Here is a 17,863-nt window from a genome sequence, read left to right as displayed (position 1 = left end):
GGCCAGTCTTGAAGACTTTTGGAATGTGCAGGGTTTGGGCAACCCAAGTCTACTGAGTTAACAATTTTACTGTATATATATATGTGAATTTCGCTTATTTGAACAATCTAATCATTTTCTTAATGTTTTGAATAACTTGTTTTTAGTATGTGAACATTTATTAAATACCTTCTGCATGCATACCTCTTATAACCTTTTCTCTATAAGATGGAAAACAACTTCAATTTTAATCTATAATATAAACTTAGAGAAAAAAATATTATTACTCCAATATAAAAGGATACATCAGAAACTAAAGATCCCTACTACTCTTGCAATAATGGTGATAAGAATACTCCATATGTTTTAACTATAATTCCATGCAAATACTTTATATATGTTATTAATTTTAGCCTTTAACAACTGTAGGAAGTAGGTAATGTTCTGTTACACAGGTGAGAGAATAAAGGTCCAGAGAGTTTCAAGAACTCCTTCAAGCTTCCCAACCAGGAAGGGGCAGAGCCCAACTTTACCATCTGATCCCAAAGGTCATGGTCTCAACATCATGCATGATAGTTTCCAATGATTTTGAGAAACAAAGTGTTTAAAAAGTACACTGAAACATTAAAAATTCGACAACATTTATTTGACTCTATCTCAAGATCCATTGGATGTTTAGACCCTGGGGCAGAGTGTGACTAGAATACATGTGTCCCTTCTATGAACAGAAGAGGTTACTTACTACAAAGAAGATTCCAAGACTCCACAATGCCTCTCTCCATACAATGTGGTACAGAAAACACAAGTAAGGAAAACAGATGCAAAAGGGAAAAATCGTGTAGTTATTTTGAGTATATTTATTAAAAAGGGGAATACAAAATCCAAATGTCCCCAAAGGTTCCGAAATTGCTGTCACCACGAATTGTTTGTAATTGTGTCTTTCTCCCTCCCCTCTTGTTAGATCTCAGTCTGTGGTAGAAGCCGGGACCCTGAAACATGAGGAGAAGGGAGAGAATGACAACACTCAGCCACTCCTGGCTCTGGACTGAACTCCGAGTCACCCCAATGCTCCTGCACACTGGCCCTCAGTGGCATCAGCCACCCAGGAAGCACATGTGCAACTGACCCACACAGACACGTGTGTTCCGCTTGACACCAGGTCCTCCACACCCGACCCCAGCAATGACTGTCATCAGCCATCGGTCTGAGCAGCCAGAGTTGGACAAAGACTTGAGAGATACTTTCTTTTTGAGTGAGGGGACTGGAGGATGATGTAAGGCATTTATGTACAAAAGATTCTCCCTCCCTCCATATTTATGGTATTAAATGGACTGGAAAAAAATAAAAAAAAACTAAATTTGATGCACACACTGCATTAGGACAAGGATTTTTCTGAGGTCACACACAGGGACCCTCTTCAGTTTTTGAAAATTAAGTGCATTTCCAAGTAAATACATCAGAGTTAAACTGTGCAGACACAATTGTCAAGTTTAATGTAGTGCAAAGCCCTGAGACAATAGTATCTCCAGTAATATCCATTCTTATTGAATTATTTTCTTTGACCTCATCACCAGCATCAAATTGTTCAGCCTACGAGCATGTTCTCATAGGCCTGGCTATTTGCAGAATTTACTTATTTTGATATCCTGCAAAAAGCGATTTTGACATCACATCTTGTGTGAGGCCATAGGCTGACTATCATGACCTTGAAAGAAGACACATACAATTTGATATATGATTAGTTCATCTTAGCAACATGAGTTCCCACAGGCAGCCTGAGAACCCATTAGTACAGTGTGTGTCTGCAGAGCGGAGACATCTCATCAAAAACCCATGTCAGTGATTAATGAATCCATTCAAGTTGCCTCACTTGGGTCACTACAGCAAAGAAAAGTGCCACTGAACCACTTAACTCCCTCCCCCCCTACCCCCCCACCCTGAAAACATTAAAGGTATAGGGAAAGATCATGGCTGTTGGTGACACAGTAAACACTCAATCATGGGGGAAGACAGAAAAGGATGACTAGATATGCAAGTACTGAAATAAGAGAAGACTAGAAATACAGGATGAAATGCCAAAGATAATTTTATTTCTTTACCTAATCTCCTTAGAAATGGAGTCCCCAACTAGGAAATCAGATATAAAATAAGCAGGTATCACAGGATATGATTCCCTTACTTGTGCCATGTTTCCCAAGACCAGTGCATATTTTAAGATGTCTCTTATTTGCCCAGCCATGCGCATGACATGGGTATTTATTAGTATGACCAGTTGGTGCTCAATGTCAAATAAAAAATATTTTAGTTGATAATGGCCAATAAAATATGACTTTACATTTCCAGTATTTGGGAGGGTTAATTTTTTAGCTGAATTATTCAAAGGAAAGAGGTGATTCAACTGGCCATAATCACCCTGGATAGATATTATTACTAGTCCCAACCATTTATTATATCTCTTTCTCAATGGATCTAATGTTTTACTTTTTATTCCTACTGGTAGAGAATAATAACAGAAGTAATTTTTATATTATACCCTTGGAGAAATAAAATTGAAATAGAATTAAAAATATTTCTCAAATAATTGCATCACAGTATAAATAAAACCAATTCATTCTGTGTAGACATTTCAAATCACAAAATAACAACACTGAAATAATTCTGCCAATGCAGTGACTGAAACACTTTTCTTATGGACCAAGACATAAGTAAGACAAATAAAGAATTAAAAGAGAACTAGAAAGTCCATTTTATTGCTTGGGTTTATAAAATAGTTGTGGGATCCAAGTATTTACAATGCTATTGGAGTCAATTATTACCAACACTTTGCAACAGTAATATTAACTTCTAGCTTTTCAATTGGCAATACTTAGAATCCTACTGTATGTAGTGGCCCGATTTTAAATACCATATTATATTCACTAAGAGCTAGTTTTTACTCTATTCCATAATTTCATTACATGAATGTAAGATGATGGTTCAACAATGACAACTTATAGTATGAATTTCTTTATGTATATGCAATATACATATAAGAACCAAATTCAGTAAATGATGCAAATGTTCCTACATGAGCATTGAGTTGTATTGCCCTTTGTCAGTCATTTCCTCTGTTCAATAAATACTGAAGGACATAATAACTTTTATTTTTCAAGAGTTTGCCTTCTCTTCTGAACTTCGGTAATTAACTTTGATATTTTTTCCTCCCATGCCTCTTCATCTGATTTTGTGGGATTTTTGAACACATAGCGAAATGGAAGGAACAGGACAAACATTTTGCAAATTCTTCTACTGAAAGCTAATGTCCTTAACGATAAGCCAAAAGGGCCAATTTCAACTTTGAAGAACAGTTTTTAAAATGAGGTGAAGAAAACCTCCTCCTTTGTTCTTAGATCGAAAAGCAAACACAAGTTTTCTCTGTGAATGAAATGTGGTGACCTATGTGCTATTTCTGCAGCATTTTTGTTCATACTGGCTTAGAATTCAGTGCATGAATGTCATGACATTCTCACAGCTACCATTTTTAGTTAGCTTTGGTTTAAAAAATACAACATTTAATGCATTAATACTTACTAAATTAATGACTCGATCACCTTTGGAATGAGTAGGCAAGACCATTTTTCAACTGTTATTTCTATGTCATGGGTAATATTAACACTAAATATGGATAATAATTGTTATTTCAAAGTGATGTTTAAAAGGCAGAAGTGTCTTAAGCCAGAGAGATGGAAAAATCTTCCAAACTTTCTCGAGGAGAAAAGCAATCTCAACATCCCTACAAAGATCCTAGCATTCTTGATGAACTTCCATTCTGCTGTCCTTAATATTTCTACAATATTGTGACAATAAGGACCAGAGGGCTGTCTTCCTGTCACTCACATGGATCCCTCACAGGGAAGGGCACTTTGGATTCCCAGGCTCTGTCTCATAGATGGCAAAGTGGCCAGGAGTCAGACACCCTAGTAGCTACCAGTCCACCTAATCCTGAGAGAAAATTTTTACTTCCATAAATTTGACTTTTCCCCCTAAACCCTAATACTTCGCATTAGAAGCATTTACATGTGGCATTTTTATAACTTAATATAAAATGATTCTATGCCTTTTTTTAGTGTAAAAATTTCCTTTTAGAGACAAATAAGATTTTGACAATATCTCTACTATTAGCCTAGTGAGAGGAGAAATTAAACATCTTGATCCCAATGAAGACAAAAAAGCAAACAGACTCAAGGGTAGGGATCAGGACAGTTCACAGACATTGGCATGATGATGTCTTCCTTTTTTGTATTAGGAAAATAAAATTGCTTTTTTCATGAGTGTCTTTTACTAATAAGAATTAAAAGTCTGAGTTCATCAGGAATATTACCATAAAACAGTAAGAGGTAAAGCATTTACACAGCTTGTCATTAAAATCAATAAAAAAAGTAGTGGTACATGATGACAGACTAGTTTAGCTACCCTAGAAAAATATAACTGCATAGACAGTTACAAAAATTACAAACTAAAGCAATCCATTCACAGTTTCTACATATATTCTCATGGTACGCTGATTTAGACCTATTCTATGTCAAAAAATATCTTTGGCTGGCAAGGTAGAAGCTATCAACTGTTCACCTTCAATACGGGCATAAGACCAGTGCTGTCATGGGATGAAACACAGCAGGGTGTTTTCTAAATGAATGGCGGTAATGCAAATATTCCCTTTAGTGTCTTCTACTCCTAGGAGGAGGCTTAGAGTTTTTCAGGCTGCAAGTCAGACAAATGGAAAGCCTTGGTGTTTGATCACGCCCAAGGAGATGGAGCCAGAAAGGCAGCCTCTCTCCAGTGTTCCAAGCTTGCACGAATTTCCTGCTAAATTGCAGGAAGACTGCGTCTCTGCTGGGGTGTCAGCTCTGGGTGCCACACGTCCACGATGAATATAAGCCGGAAAGATGAAGCGTCCTGCCACACCTCGTGCTCAAAGGAGTCGTCAAAGATGAGCACCTTGCCTTCCTCCCAGGTTCTGCAACAGAAAGACGTGGATTCCTGAGGACAGCTTTGAGTGATTCAGGGGCCCAAGGATCAACTCCTGTCCATGTGCAGGAAATACCTTTTATGATAACCTTTGAGATATTAACCAGATAACCAGGACACCAGGCCCAAATTTATTTTGCCCTTGATGATTAAGAAAGAATTTCAGGATTCTTATTATGAGCATCAATTTTCATTGCTTAGCACTGAAGATGCACAGAGGGCAGGGGACTGGTGATGAGGATGTGCTGACTTTATTACATGCCCTGCAATTATTCTCCATCCAACCCCAAGAGAGGCTTGTACTAGGAAATTCAAACGCACACCCTGGGGGCTCACACAGGCCGACTGCCTGGTCAGTGACTCCACAGCTGTCCTCTCCAGCCCCTTATAGACTGCTTTAGACCTGTGGGTAGTGACTGGGTCTCACTTGTCAGGAACCCTGGTCCAGGGTATGCATATCTCCAAACATTGTCTTTTCAGCTCATTCCATTTGTTCAAGTCCTATTTTATGGAATAAAGGAGTCTTTACTTAAACCCAGTGACCAGAGAGTGAATAACTAAATTAGGTGTTTCTTAGCTAGTATTCTGGCTGAGGAAAATGGGCAGATTGGGAATGAATTTTGTTTATATTTTTAGTGTCATCTGCTATGCAAGTGGGTTATCCATGGAATATTTTAAATCAATGCTGCAAAACACCCTTTAGAGCCTCCAGCACCCCCCCATAAGAGATTTGTATAGAGACTAAGATCTAAATATAGTATTAGGCTAAACAAAACAATCAAGAGAGAAATATGCAGGAGGCAGTTACATGATACTTTTCAAATCCAAAAGAGGTTTATGAGCCATGCCAATGATTTCTTCTTTTTAAAAGATATTAATTGCCAATATATTAAATGTTGTTTTTAAACTAAAATTCTTACTAGGAAATTTTCTTTAGCTACTAAAATTCCACTTAATCATTTGAAATTTTATATCCTGGATTAGCAAATAATTACAATTATAGCAAGGGAAATGCTAGCTTGATTTCAAGTTACCATATTATCATAAAGATGCTTTCCTTGGGAAAATTCTTGGTGTCTTTTTATGTTCTGTAGTAGATGATTAATCAATGGCTAAGTTGAGTATGGCTTCTTAACCTTGGCACTACTGACATCGGGCTGGATCATTCTCCGAGGTGGGTCTGCTCTGTGCACTGTAAGATGCCTGGTGGCATCCCTGGGTACCACCCACCAGACAGCAGTAGCACCCTCCACATCAGCTGCGACAACCAGAAGTGTCTCTAGTCATTGCCAAATGTGGGGGATGGGGTGTGTGTGTGTATCAAATCATCCTAGTGGGAAATGCTGACATATTGAATAAATCTGACAATAAAATTTCCAAGTTATTTAAACGAACTGATAAAGTAATGAATATTTGCAAGTTAAATGTTCACTAAAGTTGGAAACCCAACATCCACTCCTGCTACCCCCCTGGCCCCCACCTTGTGTGCTGTTCTCAGACACCTAGCCTAATGTCTTGCATTCAACAAACATGTACTGCTAGGCTCTTTGATACAATTCCACTGAGGGTTTAAAGAGTTCCATTGGAGTTCCACCCAAGGAGAGCAAAGGACTGAAATATATGGACTCACCAGCAACTGACAAAATATGCATTTGTTACCATGCAAAACCCAACTTGAAAAGAAAGGCAAAGCCAAGAAAAGAAAAAATAAAACCCTGATAAGATGGAGTCCTGAGAACTGAAAGAACGCTCAACCTCTGCCATTGCCTAGCGTTCCAGTAGTTCCTTCTTTGGTGTTCTGGCTGAGTCACTCCTGCCCAGACGTAATAAAGTCTAGATGCTTCCGAGAAAAAAAAAAAAAAAAAAAAAAAAAAAAAAAAAAAAACCCTGATAAGAAAAAGGACTGAAGTGATCCACAGTCTATACAGTTAGGCTGTAATTTTCTAGACCTTAGTGTTGTCAGTGAGATTGAGCGATGCCCGTCAACAGGTGCAAGCCTACAATACAGGCAGAAGGAGCAGGAGGGCGAGTGCATTTCAAAGGCAGGGCAGGACACCCATGTGCGCGGCAGCACTATTCACAGCAGCCAAAAGGGTAAGCAACCCGGTGTACCGCAACAGATGCACGAATGAACAAAACATGGCATTTACACACAATGGAATATTATTCAGTCTTAAAAAGGAAGGAAATTCTGACACATGCTACAACCTGGATGAACCCTGAGGACATTAGGCCCAGTGAAAAAGCCAGACAAAAAGACAAATACTATATGATTTCACTCACATCAAGTCCCTAGAGTAGTCAGCTTCATAGAGACAGAAAGGAGAAGGGTGGTTACCAGGGGCTGGGGGAGGCAGGATATGGGGAGTTACTGTTTAATGGGTACAGAGTTTCAATTTTACCAGATGAGAGTTCTGAAGATGGATGATGGTGACAGTTGTACAATATGAATGTATTTAATGCCACTGAATGGTACACTAAAAAATACATGAGATGGGACATTTTATGTTATATGTATCTTACCACAATTAAATAACAGGAAAAAAGGGCAAGGCAGGGGAGAGCATGTGGTAGAGGAGACAGAGGGAGAGAAGCAATCTGGCTCAATGGAAAAGTCACGGTCATTGAAAGGAGGCCTCTTGTCCCTGGTGTTTAATACTTGTGGGTGAGTTGCTTAGTAAACTTTCCGTCTTCATCGGCATAGCCGATGTGAGGAGTAGTGTATGGTTGGCACACAGTGGATATTCAATTAATGATAGAGACTATAAAACAGAATGAAGGAAAATATAAGAAAAACAGGGAAAAGATAAAGACAGTTGAAATTTTGGAAAGTGGTATGTTACCAAAAATCACCTTGGCATCATTCCTTATGAAATCTGCCTTCATTTGAGAAAATTGAAAACTTCCAAGGAGGGATGGGATATCAAAAACCTTGAGAGAACCTGTGAAATACACTTTGTACAGTAATGACAAGTGATTCTCAAAGTTTCTTGGGTGTTAGGTAATCTAGAAGTTACTTAAAATACTGGAAGTAATTAAAATAACTAAACAGCAAATTCTAGGCTGCACAAATGACATTTTTTACTAGATTCTGACAGGTATAACAAAGCCAAATATATTTAGGAACTTTGTATGGGAGAAAAGCCTCAAGCATTCATTCATTAATTTAAATTCCCTGTGAACTGGGAAAAGTTATTAGCATTGGAGCACACTAGTCACTCAGGAACACGAGTGTATATAAGAGTAGAATTTAAGAACCACAGGCTTGTGGCTGTTTAGATATATTAAGTCAAATATGAATTAGTGTAAACCATTACTTAACCAGTTTCTTAAACAAGAAATCTGGGAGGTATCCCAAAGGATTGCTAAGTGGCTTTTTTGTTTTTATTTTTAGGATGATAAAACTCTACGGGCAAGTATAGCCTGTTAGACTTCTTATTTGCCCTTCCATCTTCTGTCATACATTTTCTCAGAAAATAGCAAAGCACTCAATTAATTAATGTAGGTTCTTTAATGTAGATTCTTCCTAATACTTAAAAAAATGGTGCCTTTCAATTAGTTATCAGAAATAGAATGACGAAAAGTACATTCACCCTTAATCTCAAAGAGGAACAGGGAAGAACAATAAAACCTCATCTAAGCCACGTCCAGACTGAAGTGACTCGGGGTTTAGCCAGAGATCTCTCTCCTGCCTGGGAAAGGTTGAGTTTTATGCTACAAAAAGAGACAGAGCATAAAGGTGTCAAAGGTCTTTAGATCTCTTCTGAATGAAAACCAAAGACTCTCATTAGAATGCAAAGAAAGCATTTTTAGGCCACTTGCTTTGTGAGCAAAGCTCCATCAGATACGATTAAGTTACACTCAAATTATGACATGGAAACAGTCCTCTGGAGAAAACATCGTCAGAGTGGCCTTTGAGAGGTGTCCACCCAGAGGTGCTGCCACAGACCTTCTCCCAGGACCCAGAAGAGTAGGATCGGGGTGGGGGGGCGATGGGGGCTGCTGTCTGTCCCCAACAGGTACTTGGGCTTCCTGTTAGAATTTATCATGACTAAGAGAAGAAAACCTCTCCTTGGTTTGCCAAAAGCTACAAGGATATCTGGTCACAAGATAAAGCAATATTATGTAATCTCTCAATTTCTCCAATTCTTATAATTATAATTAATGATAATGATATAATGGCGGCAGCATAAAATTAATAAACTATAATTCTGCCATAGAATTACCATCAATATTAATAAGGCTAAGAAATGATACTAGGTGCATACATAGTCTTCCACCTAAACATTTTACAGCTGGAAGTTCCTATTTCACCCTCTTTCCTAAGTCCTTAAAGCCCCACCCTCTAGGTTGCAAGAACTACCTCCAAAGCTGAAAGAGTGCTTGGTCTCACTTCCTGGAACGTAAAGGACAGAAGTCCCATTTCTGCAGCAGTCAGACAAAGGAATAATAAAAGCTCAAATATACTGAGTGCATTTTCCATAGAGTACTTTGTAAATACAGCTCTGAGTGAATTCATATAGATTACTTTAATACTCAAAACTTCACAAAGACATACTTTCATCCTTAGCATTTTACAGATGAGGGAACAGAGGCTTAGCCAGGTTATGCAAACTGTCTAAAGTTACTTAGTAGGTCTTAAAGTACTTGGTAAGAGGGAAAACAAGGATTTGAACCCAGGTCATTTGACTTCAGCACTGTTATTCTGCTTTTATGAAGACACAGAATGCTAAAATCTGAAGTAAAAACTCAAGATGCATTTTTTCCATAGAAACATTATTATATAATAAATAGTCACTGATTCTAGAGCCCTGTTAATAGAGATCATTACTTAAAAAGCTTTTCTGCAGGCTGCCCTGGGAGCCTCCACATCATTGACTATTACCATAGAAAAATGGATCCCAACTTCCCAACAATCAATTCAAACGCTTGGAACACAATCTATTTTCAGTGTGGGAGCTGCTATTCCCTGTGAAGGTGTAGAAATGTATGTGTGCACATTCTAAGCATCTGTGTATGGGAAGAGCTATAAACACAACCCATGTCAGACAGGACAGGGGTCAAGATACTTCACTAATGTGTTTGATTCACCAAGTTGCTAAAATAAAAAAAGAGGACAAAATGTTACTGTTCAATAACAAACAAACCTTCAGGAAACACCCTGTCTAGTTAAAAATGCCCTTTTTGTTCTCCAGTCCCAGATGAGCAGGCCTCAGTGGAGACCTGTGGATAAGGTCACATCATGACACAGGTGGGAGGTGGGTTAATTTTGTGGAACAGAAGATCCATGGTTGCAGGAAAAAAAAAAGCCAGAAAAGAAAAAGTAAAAATAGAAGAAGGTGTAAGATATTTGGTTCTAAATGAATCAGTAATTCACAGCTTCCATAATGTGATTCAAAAATGTTAAGACTTACTTTATCTTCTTGGACACCTTAGGAAAACAAAACAAAACAAATATTGTCTATGAACAACTCATGGTCGATTAAAAAATGAAGTCTCTCTCTCTCACTGTTAATATTTTAGCATGACTTTCACACAGTCTTCCTAATTGGAACCTTGAGAGATTAATGAAAATATATGTTATAAAATACTTGAGGTATGTGGAGAAAGGCCATTATTTCTATAGCAATATAGAGAGGGATTAAATGACTGATTGCCAATTCATTTCTTCAGTCTGCTGCTAAGGGACACTAATGCCGATGTGTGCTTTTCCTGACGACCTATCAGTCTTGCTCAACATTTCAGGCTGGGGATTTGCAGACAATCACTTCGAGTCTGCAGGAGAGCTTCAAGGTCGCTGCTCATTCTCTTAGCACAGTACCTGCATATTTTGGAAGGCCCTCTTGAAAAGATTCAGAAGAATGGTTTTCTCTCTGGAATCATCCAAACATCACACAACTCAGCCACTCCATGATGATAACAACTCGTTCCCACATGCCGGGGGCGTGTTTACCCACTGATACAGGTTTCTTCAGCACTGGATCAAAACTGCTAATGAGCTCATGGTACAAACCACAAAGCACGGCCTGCCTGGGGTGATACAAACAAAAGGCCCAGAAATGGAGACTCCTCAGCTGCCTTCTCTACCTGCTACCAAGTTGTCTGGAAACGAAAATCAGCATTGAAAGTGATTACCTTGAAGAGTATAGCATGATCCGAGTTTTGTAAACAACAAAATCCAAAAAGCCCTAGCAAGGCTAGGAGTACAGGCTTTCAAGCCAGAATGCCTAGCACCGAACACTAGTTCGGTCTTCCCCCAAAAAGATACATCTACCAGGAACCTGTGAATGGAACCCGACTTGGAGAAAGGATCTTTGCAGATGTAATTAAGTTAAGGATCTTGAGATGAGGTTGTGCTGGATTAGGATAAGCCCCAAATGCAATGATATATGTCCTTATAAAAGAGAGAAGACAACACAGGAAGAAGTGACGTGAACACAGAGGCAGAGGTTGGAGGGAAGTGTCTACGAACCAAGGAACACCGAGGACTGCCAACAGTCTCAAGAAGCTGGCCCAGAGGGACAGGTTGTCCCTCACAGCCTCCAGAACAAACCAGCCTGCCAACACCTCCCACCCGAACGTGAGAGAATAACTCTCTGTTGTTTTAAGTCACTCAGTTTGTGGCGATTTGTTGCACCAGCCCCAGGACACTAATGCAAATACCCGCCCTGGGCAGTTGCTTATTGCTTATCATCATCACGCCTCAGTCTCCTCAGGTGTAAAATGGGGATTTTAATAATCCTCATTACATAGGGTTGTTGTGAGGATTAATGAGTTAATGTATGTAGAGAACTGTGTTTGGCACACTGTATTTTTGGAATAATATATATTATTACTATCATTACCATCATCATGAATATACCTATAAAGGCATTGAGAAGCATCTGGGCAATATCTCTGGGTATTGGGATAAAAAATAACACTTTTTAACTGTGCTTCTCTGTTTTATACAAGTTACGTGCAAGGGGCATATATGAGTTTTGTGACTGGAGGGCATTTATTAATTTGAGATGATCATTTATTTGTAGTGACACAGGCTGCATACCTGGCAGCTCATCACCGCCAGGGCACCATGCCATGCTTTGCAGTGACGGAGTATTTAACCAGCACCCAGACTGGCAGGAATCTCGCAGCTCTGGGGAAATAGCAATCTGAGTATTAATACCTGAGAACTGCAATGCATAAATGCTACAGGTAACCTACTCTTTTGGAAGTTGAGACGCTCTGAAAAATTGCTTCCAGTGGCTGAGCACAAGGAAACCTGATTTCTTGGTATGCGTGTTTCTCCTCCCATGCTAATAGTACTTGCACAACCACAGCGTGGAACTTCCAGATTTCACATCACACTCTTTCTGTGCTCAGAGTTTCCAAGCTGTCTCCTATTCAGATACCTAGCTATTTTCCCTATAAGCATTATACAGCACTTTATTTTCACTGACCCACATCTCTGTTTTTCTAATGAAGTGCTAAGCCTGACTTGACCACCCTTGAGTCAAGCATTATCAAGGATGAGAATGTAACGTGACATAAAGCGAGGACAGTCAGAGGGACGCATAGCCGGACTGCTGATGGCATTCACAGTGATGAAGGGCCCTGGCGCTCCCTGGCTTTTCAGGGAGGAGAGGACAGAAAGCATTTCAGTCTCCCGGCCCAGTAACAGGCAGGTGGGTGGTAAGCACTTTTTAATAATCACTGTGAATTTGCAAAATACACCGTCTGCAAATTAGTGTTATCAGCAGCTCCTTACTGTTACGCGAAGTACATTGTATTTTAGCTCAGCAGAAACTCAGGGGCTGCCAAGTTAATGTTCTTATTTAAGATCCCCCTCAGAGCAAGCTGCACAATGGGGCTTTTAGCCCTTCCCTGCCATGAGTAGGTGAAGATGGTTAACCTAATCGTCTTTTAAACTTCAGGGGAGAGGCTGGCAGTTGTTTCTTGGTCAGGCATGGTCACAAGGCGCCTGCTGGGAGTCTGGGGTGAAAAATGCACCTACAGATGTGCCCCTGAAGCAGGTCTTCCAGTGTCACTCCTGCATTTTATTTTCTTTGTTTTTTTAGAGATGGGCTCTTGCTATGTTTGTCGCCCAGGCTGGAGTGTAGCGGCTATTCACAGGCACCATCATGGCACACTACAGCCTCGAACTTCTGGGCTCATGGAATCCTCCCACTTCAGCCTCCAGAGTAGCTGAGACTACAGGTCTGTGCCACCATGCCCGGCATGCATTTTGAATGCCCCCTGACTTCTCCTTAAGCCCTCGGCACCATCCGCTCGCTCCCCTTCCTGACAGCCACACCTGTTCTTCCAACCTGGACTTTCTCTTTCTGACTCAGGTCACTGAAGAGTAGGATTAGTTCCATACCTTTCCCTCTCCCACCTGTGCCCAAGTGGATTTTTATCTAGTGATTTTGCTCCAAGTATCTACAAGCAGAATAGAGGACAGAAGCACGAGAAAGGAAGGCAGGAGGAGGGGGAGAGGGTAAATGAGCGAGCGGATGCAGCAGCCAGTCCTAAAACCCCAAGCAGCACTCAGGAAGGAGGCCTGCTGCTCTCCTGCGACTTCCCTGCCCCATGCCCTCATTTCATCCCTGAGGACCTGGCCTTGTCCCTGTCTCTTCCTACATTCTCCCATGCCTGCTCTGAACTCCCTGGGCCCCCCCGCCACGTCCCTGCCCCTCTTCCCTTTGGTCTCTGCAGACCCAAACTGACTCCCCAATGGTTTGACAAGATTCCCTCCATCTAGGGATAAAGTTCCACCTGTCTAGCCATCCCTGACACCTCCTGGTCTCCCCAGCTCTGTCATTCCCTGCCCCCCTCCTCCTTGGTTCTCCTTTCTCCTTCGCCTTCTAAATGGAGATTTCCAAGGCCTCTCTTCATTTGTCAGTTGTCTCCCAAGCTTCCTCTAGAACCTCTTGCTAAGACTGACTCTCAAATCTTTATCTCTAGACTTTACTCCTCCCCCCACCCCTGCCAGACCTTTATTTCTAGCCACCTCCTGGATATTTCTATGACTGCGTCCAATAGCAATTAAATATTTACAAGCACTGAATTCACTCTCCATTCCTTGAACTTGCCTCAAGCCTCCCCAATTCCCGACATTTGCTAAAACATCACCATCCTCCTAATGACCAAAGAGTGAAATTGCAGCATCACCTTGGACTCCTGTCCCTTGCACCATACACTCAAGGTTCACCTGGGTCATCTTCACAGTTCCTCTTGCACCTGCCCTTTACTCTCCATTTCTTTCCAGCATCCCAGTTCTGGCCCTTCTTATGTTTTTGGTGGGCTGCTGTCAGCTCATTTTCTTCATAGCATTCACCCATGGCTTCCACAATAACTTCCTAACAGAGGTCTGATCCCACTAGTTTGGTATTCAAAGCCTTCCATGATTTAGCTTCCAAAATACTTTCACTTTCCCACCTTGTTCTTTATGTACCTTACACTGTTGTTGCTGAATCATTCCACAGTCCTCCTATGTGGCCTGTAATTTTCGGCCTCTGTGCCTTTAAGAGATGCTGTTCCAGAATGTGCTTCTCCAGCTTTCAACGTCCCAATCCTTCTTGTCTTTAAAAATGCCACTGTCAAGATTCCCAAACCTCAACTGCAAGCAAGGTCCCTCCTCACCAACCCATCTGTAGCATTTTTACCTGTGCCTCTCTGATGACTCATGTGGCATCTTGTATTGTCTTTCTGACTAGTCATGCCTGGCAGAGCAAGGTCACATCTGATTCGTCTCTGAATTTCCCACAGCACCACGTGCTGCTGCGCTGTGACCAGGGCAGGTGTCTGCAAGACCCAGATGAACTACTCTATAGACCCTTGAACACTCAGCCTCCACTCAGACCCCTGCTAAGGACAGTGAGAAATGTCTAAGAAGGTAACACATTGGTTTCTGATCTCTAGGAGCTTACATATAGCTCACTGTGGAGCTAAGGCTAACATATATTACTGAATAAAAGGCAATGGGAGATAGAAACGGGATTATTGAGGATATACATTATACACATTCTAAGAAGTCAGAAGAGAAGTTCCATGTTTATGAAACAAAGTTGGATCTTAGTAATAGGTTTATCTTGGATAGGTGGAAAGACAGGTGTTCCAGGGGAAGGGAGTATCAGTATTACAGGTGCAGAAGCCAGAGCACGTGTAGCTTTTTCACAAGGTCATGAATAAACCTGTTGTAGGTAGGAAAGGGAAAGGCAGGGGCAGAAGAGGGAGATCTCACATTCACCACTTCCTGCTGATGCTAGAACATGGACTAAGTGGCCTGGAGGCATTATTCCATTTAATCCATACAACCACCTTGCAAAGCAGATATTAGCACTGCCAGTTTCCTAAGCAAGGAGGTTCAGGCTCAAAGGGATTATTAAGTAACCGGCTAAGGTTACACAGGATTAGGCGGCAGAGCTGGGATTTGAAAAACGCAGCTGGCTTCCAGCTTCCGTTGCACCATGCTGTCTCCCCTAGAGCAAAACATCAATATCATGGGGTGTTTTTTCAGGAAGAGGGACTTCTTGTATTTATAAATAATGCAAATTGTAAAGCAATAAGCACGATGCCTAACGTGTAGGGCTCAATACATGTTGGCTGACTCTGAATGCAAATCTGTCTACCTACAGAGAGAAGCAAGAAGGCTCCTCAACCAGATGAGTGGAGAGGAGGGCAGCTCTAGGACTGGGCAGTCTCTCCAGACAAAGCACAAAGAAGGGATACAGACTAAATAAAGAGTGAGGATTAATATCACCCTGCTCTAGTCCACTTCAGCTACAAAGGAGGAGAAATAATCCAACTGAACATAGCTTCGTTGTAACGAACACCCATCCTCAGAGATGACGGACAAGAGAGGATGGAGGAAACATACTTGGTCTCGTTGGCGCATCGGATCTTGCAGCCTTCCTTGGGAATCACCAAGCCCAGGTGCATTCGGAGCCTGCAGTTTGTGGGCCCCGTGTGAGGCCACACATGAGTTCCAGGGTGCATGATGGAATATTTGATCTGTGTAGAAAACACAACACTCTGTTCAGCTATTTATCCAAATGTGGAGGAACTGCTAAATTAAAGTGACAGTACAAAATTACTGTCAATTTGGATTAGAGCCTTTGTAAGACTCCAAATTGATATTCACACTTTATTTCTTTGTGAAGGAACTAAAAATAAACACTCAACATTTTCTGCAAAGTGATAAACACTGAACATTTTCCACTCTCAATTCTGACGTCAACTACATAAAATTATGGCTTATTAAAAAGGGAGTGAAAAAAGAAGCGTTCATCCACCCAAATGAAATAAGCATTTCTTTGAAAAGGTCAGCACGTCCTTATTCCTAACGAGTCATCATGTTCTCCCCAGCACCGGGACACTTGGTACCTGTCCTCTTCTGCATCCTGTTGTCTCGGGGAATTTTTCCAGTAGAGCACAGGTTTTAGGAGCTCCTTTACAAGCATTTTCATTTTTCCTTCCTAGAATAATAATGATAAAATAATTGTTAGAAACAAATTGCAGTAAAGCTTTAACTCACCCCTTTTGGACCATATGCGATCTACGTGGTCATCCTCAGGGTAGGAATGAGAAGGTTGGGTGAACACAAGACCAAGTGTCTTGTTCCCATAGGTGGTGATGGGCAGAGCAAGGATCCCAGCTCTCCACTCAGTGCTGCTCTATTTGACTAAGGATGTCTAAAGGACAAGGCACATGTTAAATATAGCTGACCTTTGAACAATGTGGCGGTTAGGGTTGCCCACGCTTGCGCAGTTGAAAATTGGTGTATAACTTTTGACTCTGCCCAGCCTACTCTTGACCGGAAGCCTTACTGATAATATAAACAATTAACATATATTTTGTATGTTATATGTCTTATCTACTGTATTTTTACAATAAAATAGGCTACAGAAAATGAAAATGTCACCAAGAAAATCTTGAAGAGAAAATACATTCACAGTGCTGCACAGTATTTATTGATACTGTAAGTTTATGTCACCTGTTTACAAGATGGGCCACCTGTCTGAAACGTGGGCAACTGCAGCTGCAGACCTCTACCAATGGTACACATTCAGCAAGTCACCTTCTTCCTGTAATGTCATGACTTTTCTCTGTTTCTTGTGGGCACTTCCAACATTACTAGTGGCACTTTATATGGGTCCCACTGTGTTACTAAAAATTTATGATACTCTACTAAACACAAAGAAAAACATGCAAGAACCACTAGAGATCACTTTTTACTGCGATATGCAATTTGCAGAAGAGATGAACTGCTCACGTAGAGATGATTAGCGTCTCAGGGAGTTTTAAGTGGATATGCGTAACATTTGAGCTCATTGCAATAGCATCAGGAGGTGGCTATGAAATTATTACAGAGTGCAGTATGTGCTACTTTTAATTTTATGCAGTTACAGTTTAATGCTACATCTTTGTCCTTGTTTACATTTCTTTTGACTGCAAATGGCACCATGTATAGTCTGTGTTTGTGTAAGTTTTCATAAATTTTAACTTTTTATAATAGATTTGTATATATTTTATGGTAGTAAATAATAAAATAGACTAGTATCTATATATATTTTTTGCATTCATATCTTTTTCTTAATTTTTTGGTATTCTAGGCTACAAGGTTCATCTGTAAGTTTTTTCCAATTGTTACAAATCTCCAAAAAATTTTCCTATATATTTATTGAAATGTGCATATAAGTGGACCCATACAGTTCAAATCTTTATGGTTCAAGGGTCAATTGTATTAATTTTTCCCCCTGTGGCAGGCAGAATAATGGCCCCCTCCCAAAGATGTTCACACCCGAATCCCAGGAAACTGTCAATATGTTACCTCTCATGTAAGGGGGGAATTAAGGTTGTGGATAGCACTGAGATTTCTAATCAGCTGACCTTAAAA

The 17,863-nt window shown here is 40.5% G+C and overlaps 2 protein-coding genes across 10 annotated transcripts in view; one reads left to right on the top strand and one right to left on the bottom strand.

Annotated features, from left to right (window-relative positions):
• The window catches only part of CLVS1 (clavesin 1), a 194,966-nt gene extending 192,418 nt beyond the window's left edge, over positions 1 to 2,548 (top strand). For both annotated transcript variants that reach the window (XM_076005288.1, XM_076005289.1), the window contains one exon: positions 941 to 2,548. In XM_076005288.1, coding sequence (XP_075861403.1) covers positions 941 to 1,028 — 88 coding nt within the window. In that variant the 3' untranslated portion in view covers positions 1,029 to 2,548. The remainder of the gene's footprint in view (positions 1 to 940) is intronic.
• Positions 2,549 to 2,701: 153 nt separating this feature from the next.
• Positions 2,702 to 17,863, bottom strand: part of ASPH (aspartate beta-hydroxylase) — a 214,080-nt gene continuing 198,918 nt past the window's right edge. For all 8 annotated transcript variants that reach the window (XM_076005278.1, XM_076005279.1, XM_076005280.1 and 5 more), the window contains 3 exons: positions 16,351 to 16,442; positions 15,845 to 15,978; positions 2,702 to 4,975 (listed from right to left, as the gene is read on the bottom strand). In XM_076005278.1, coding sequence (XP_075861393.1) covers positions 4,825 to 4,975; positions 15,845 to 15,978; positions 16,351 to 16,442 — 377 coding nt within the window. In that variant the 3' untranslated portion in view covers positions 2,702 to 4,824. The remainder of the gene's footprint in view (positions 4,976 to 15,844; positions 15,979 to 16,350; positions 16,443 to 17,863) is intronic.

Source organism: Microcebus murinus, chromosome 7, assembly GCF_040939455.1.
Source record: "Microcebus murinus isolate Inina chromosome 7, M.murinus_Inina_mat1.0, whole genome shotgun sequence".
Lineage (NCBI taxonomy): Eukaryota > Metazoa > Chordata > Mammalia > Primates > Cheirogaleidae > Microcebus > Microcebus murinus.
Note: the sequence above shows the minus strand (reverse complement) of the source record. Positions and strands in the feature narration are given on the sequence as shown.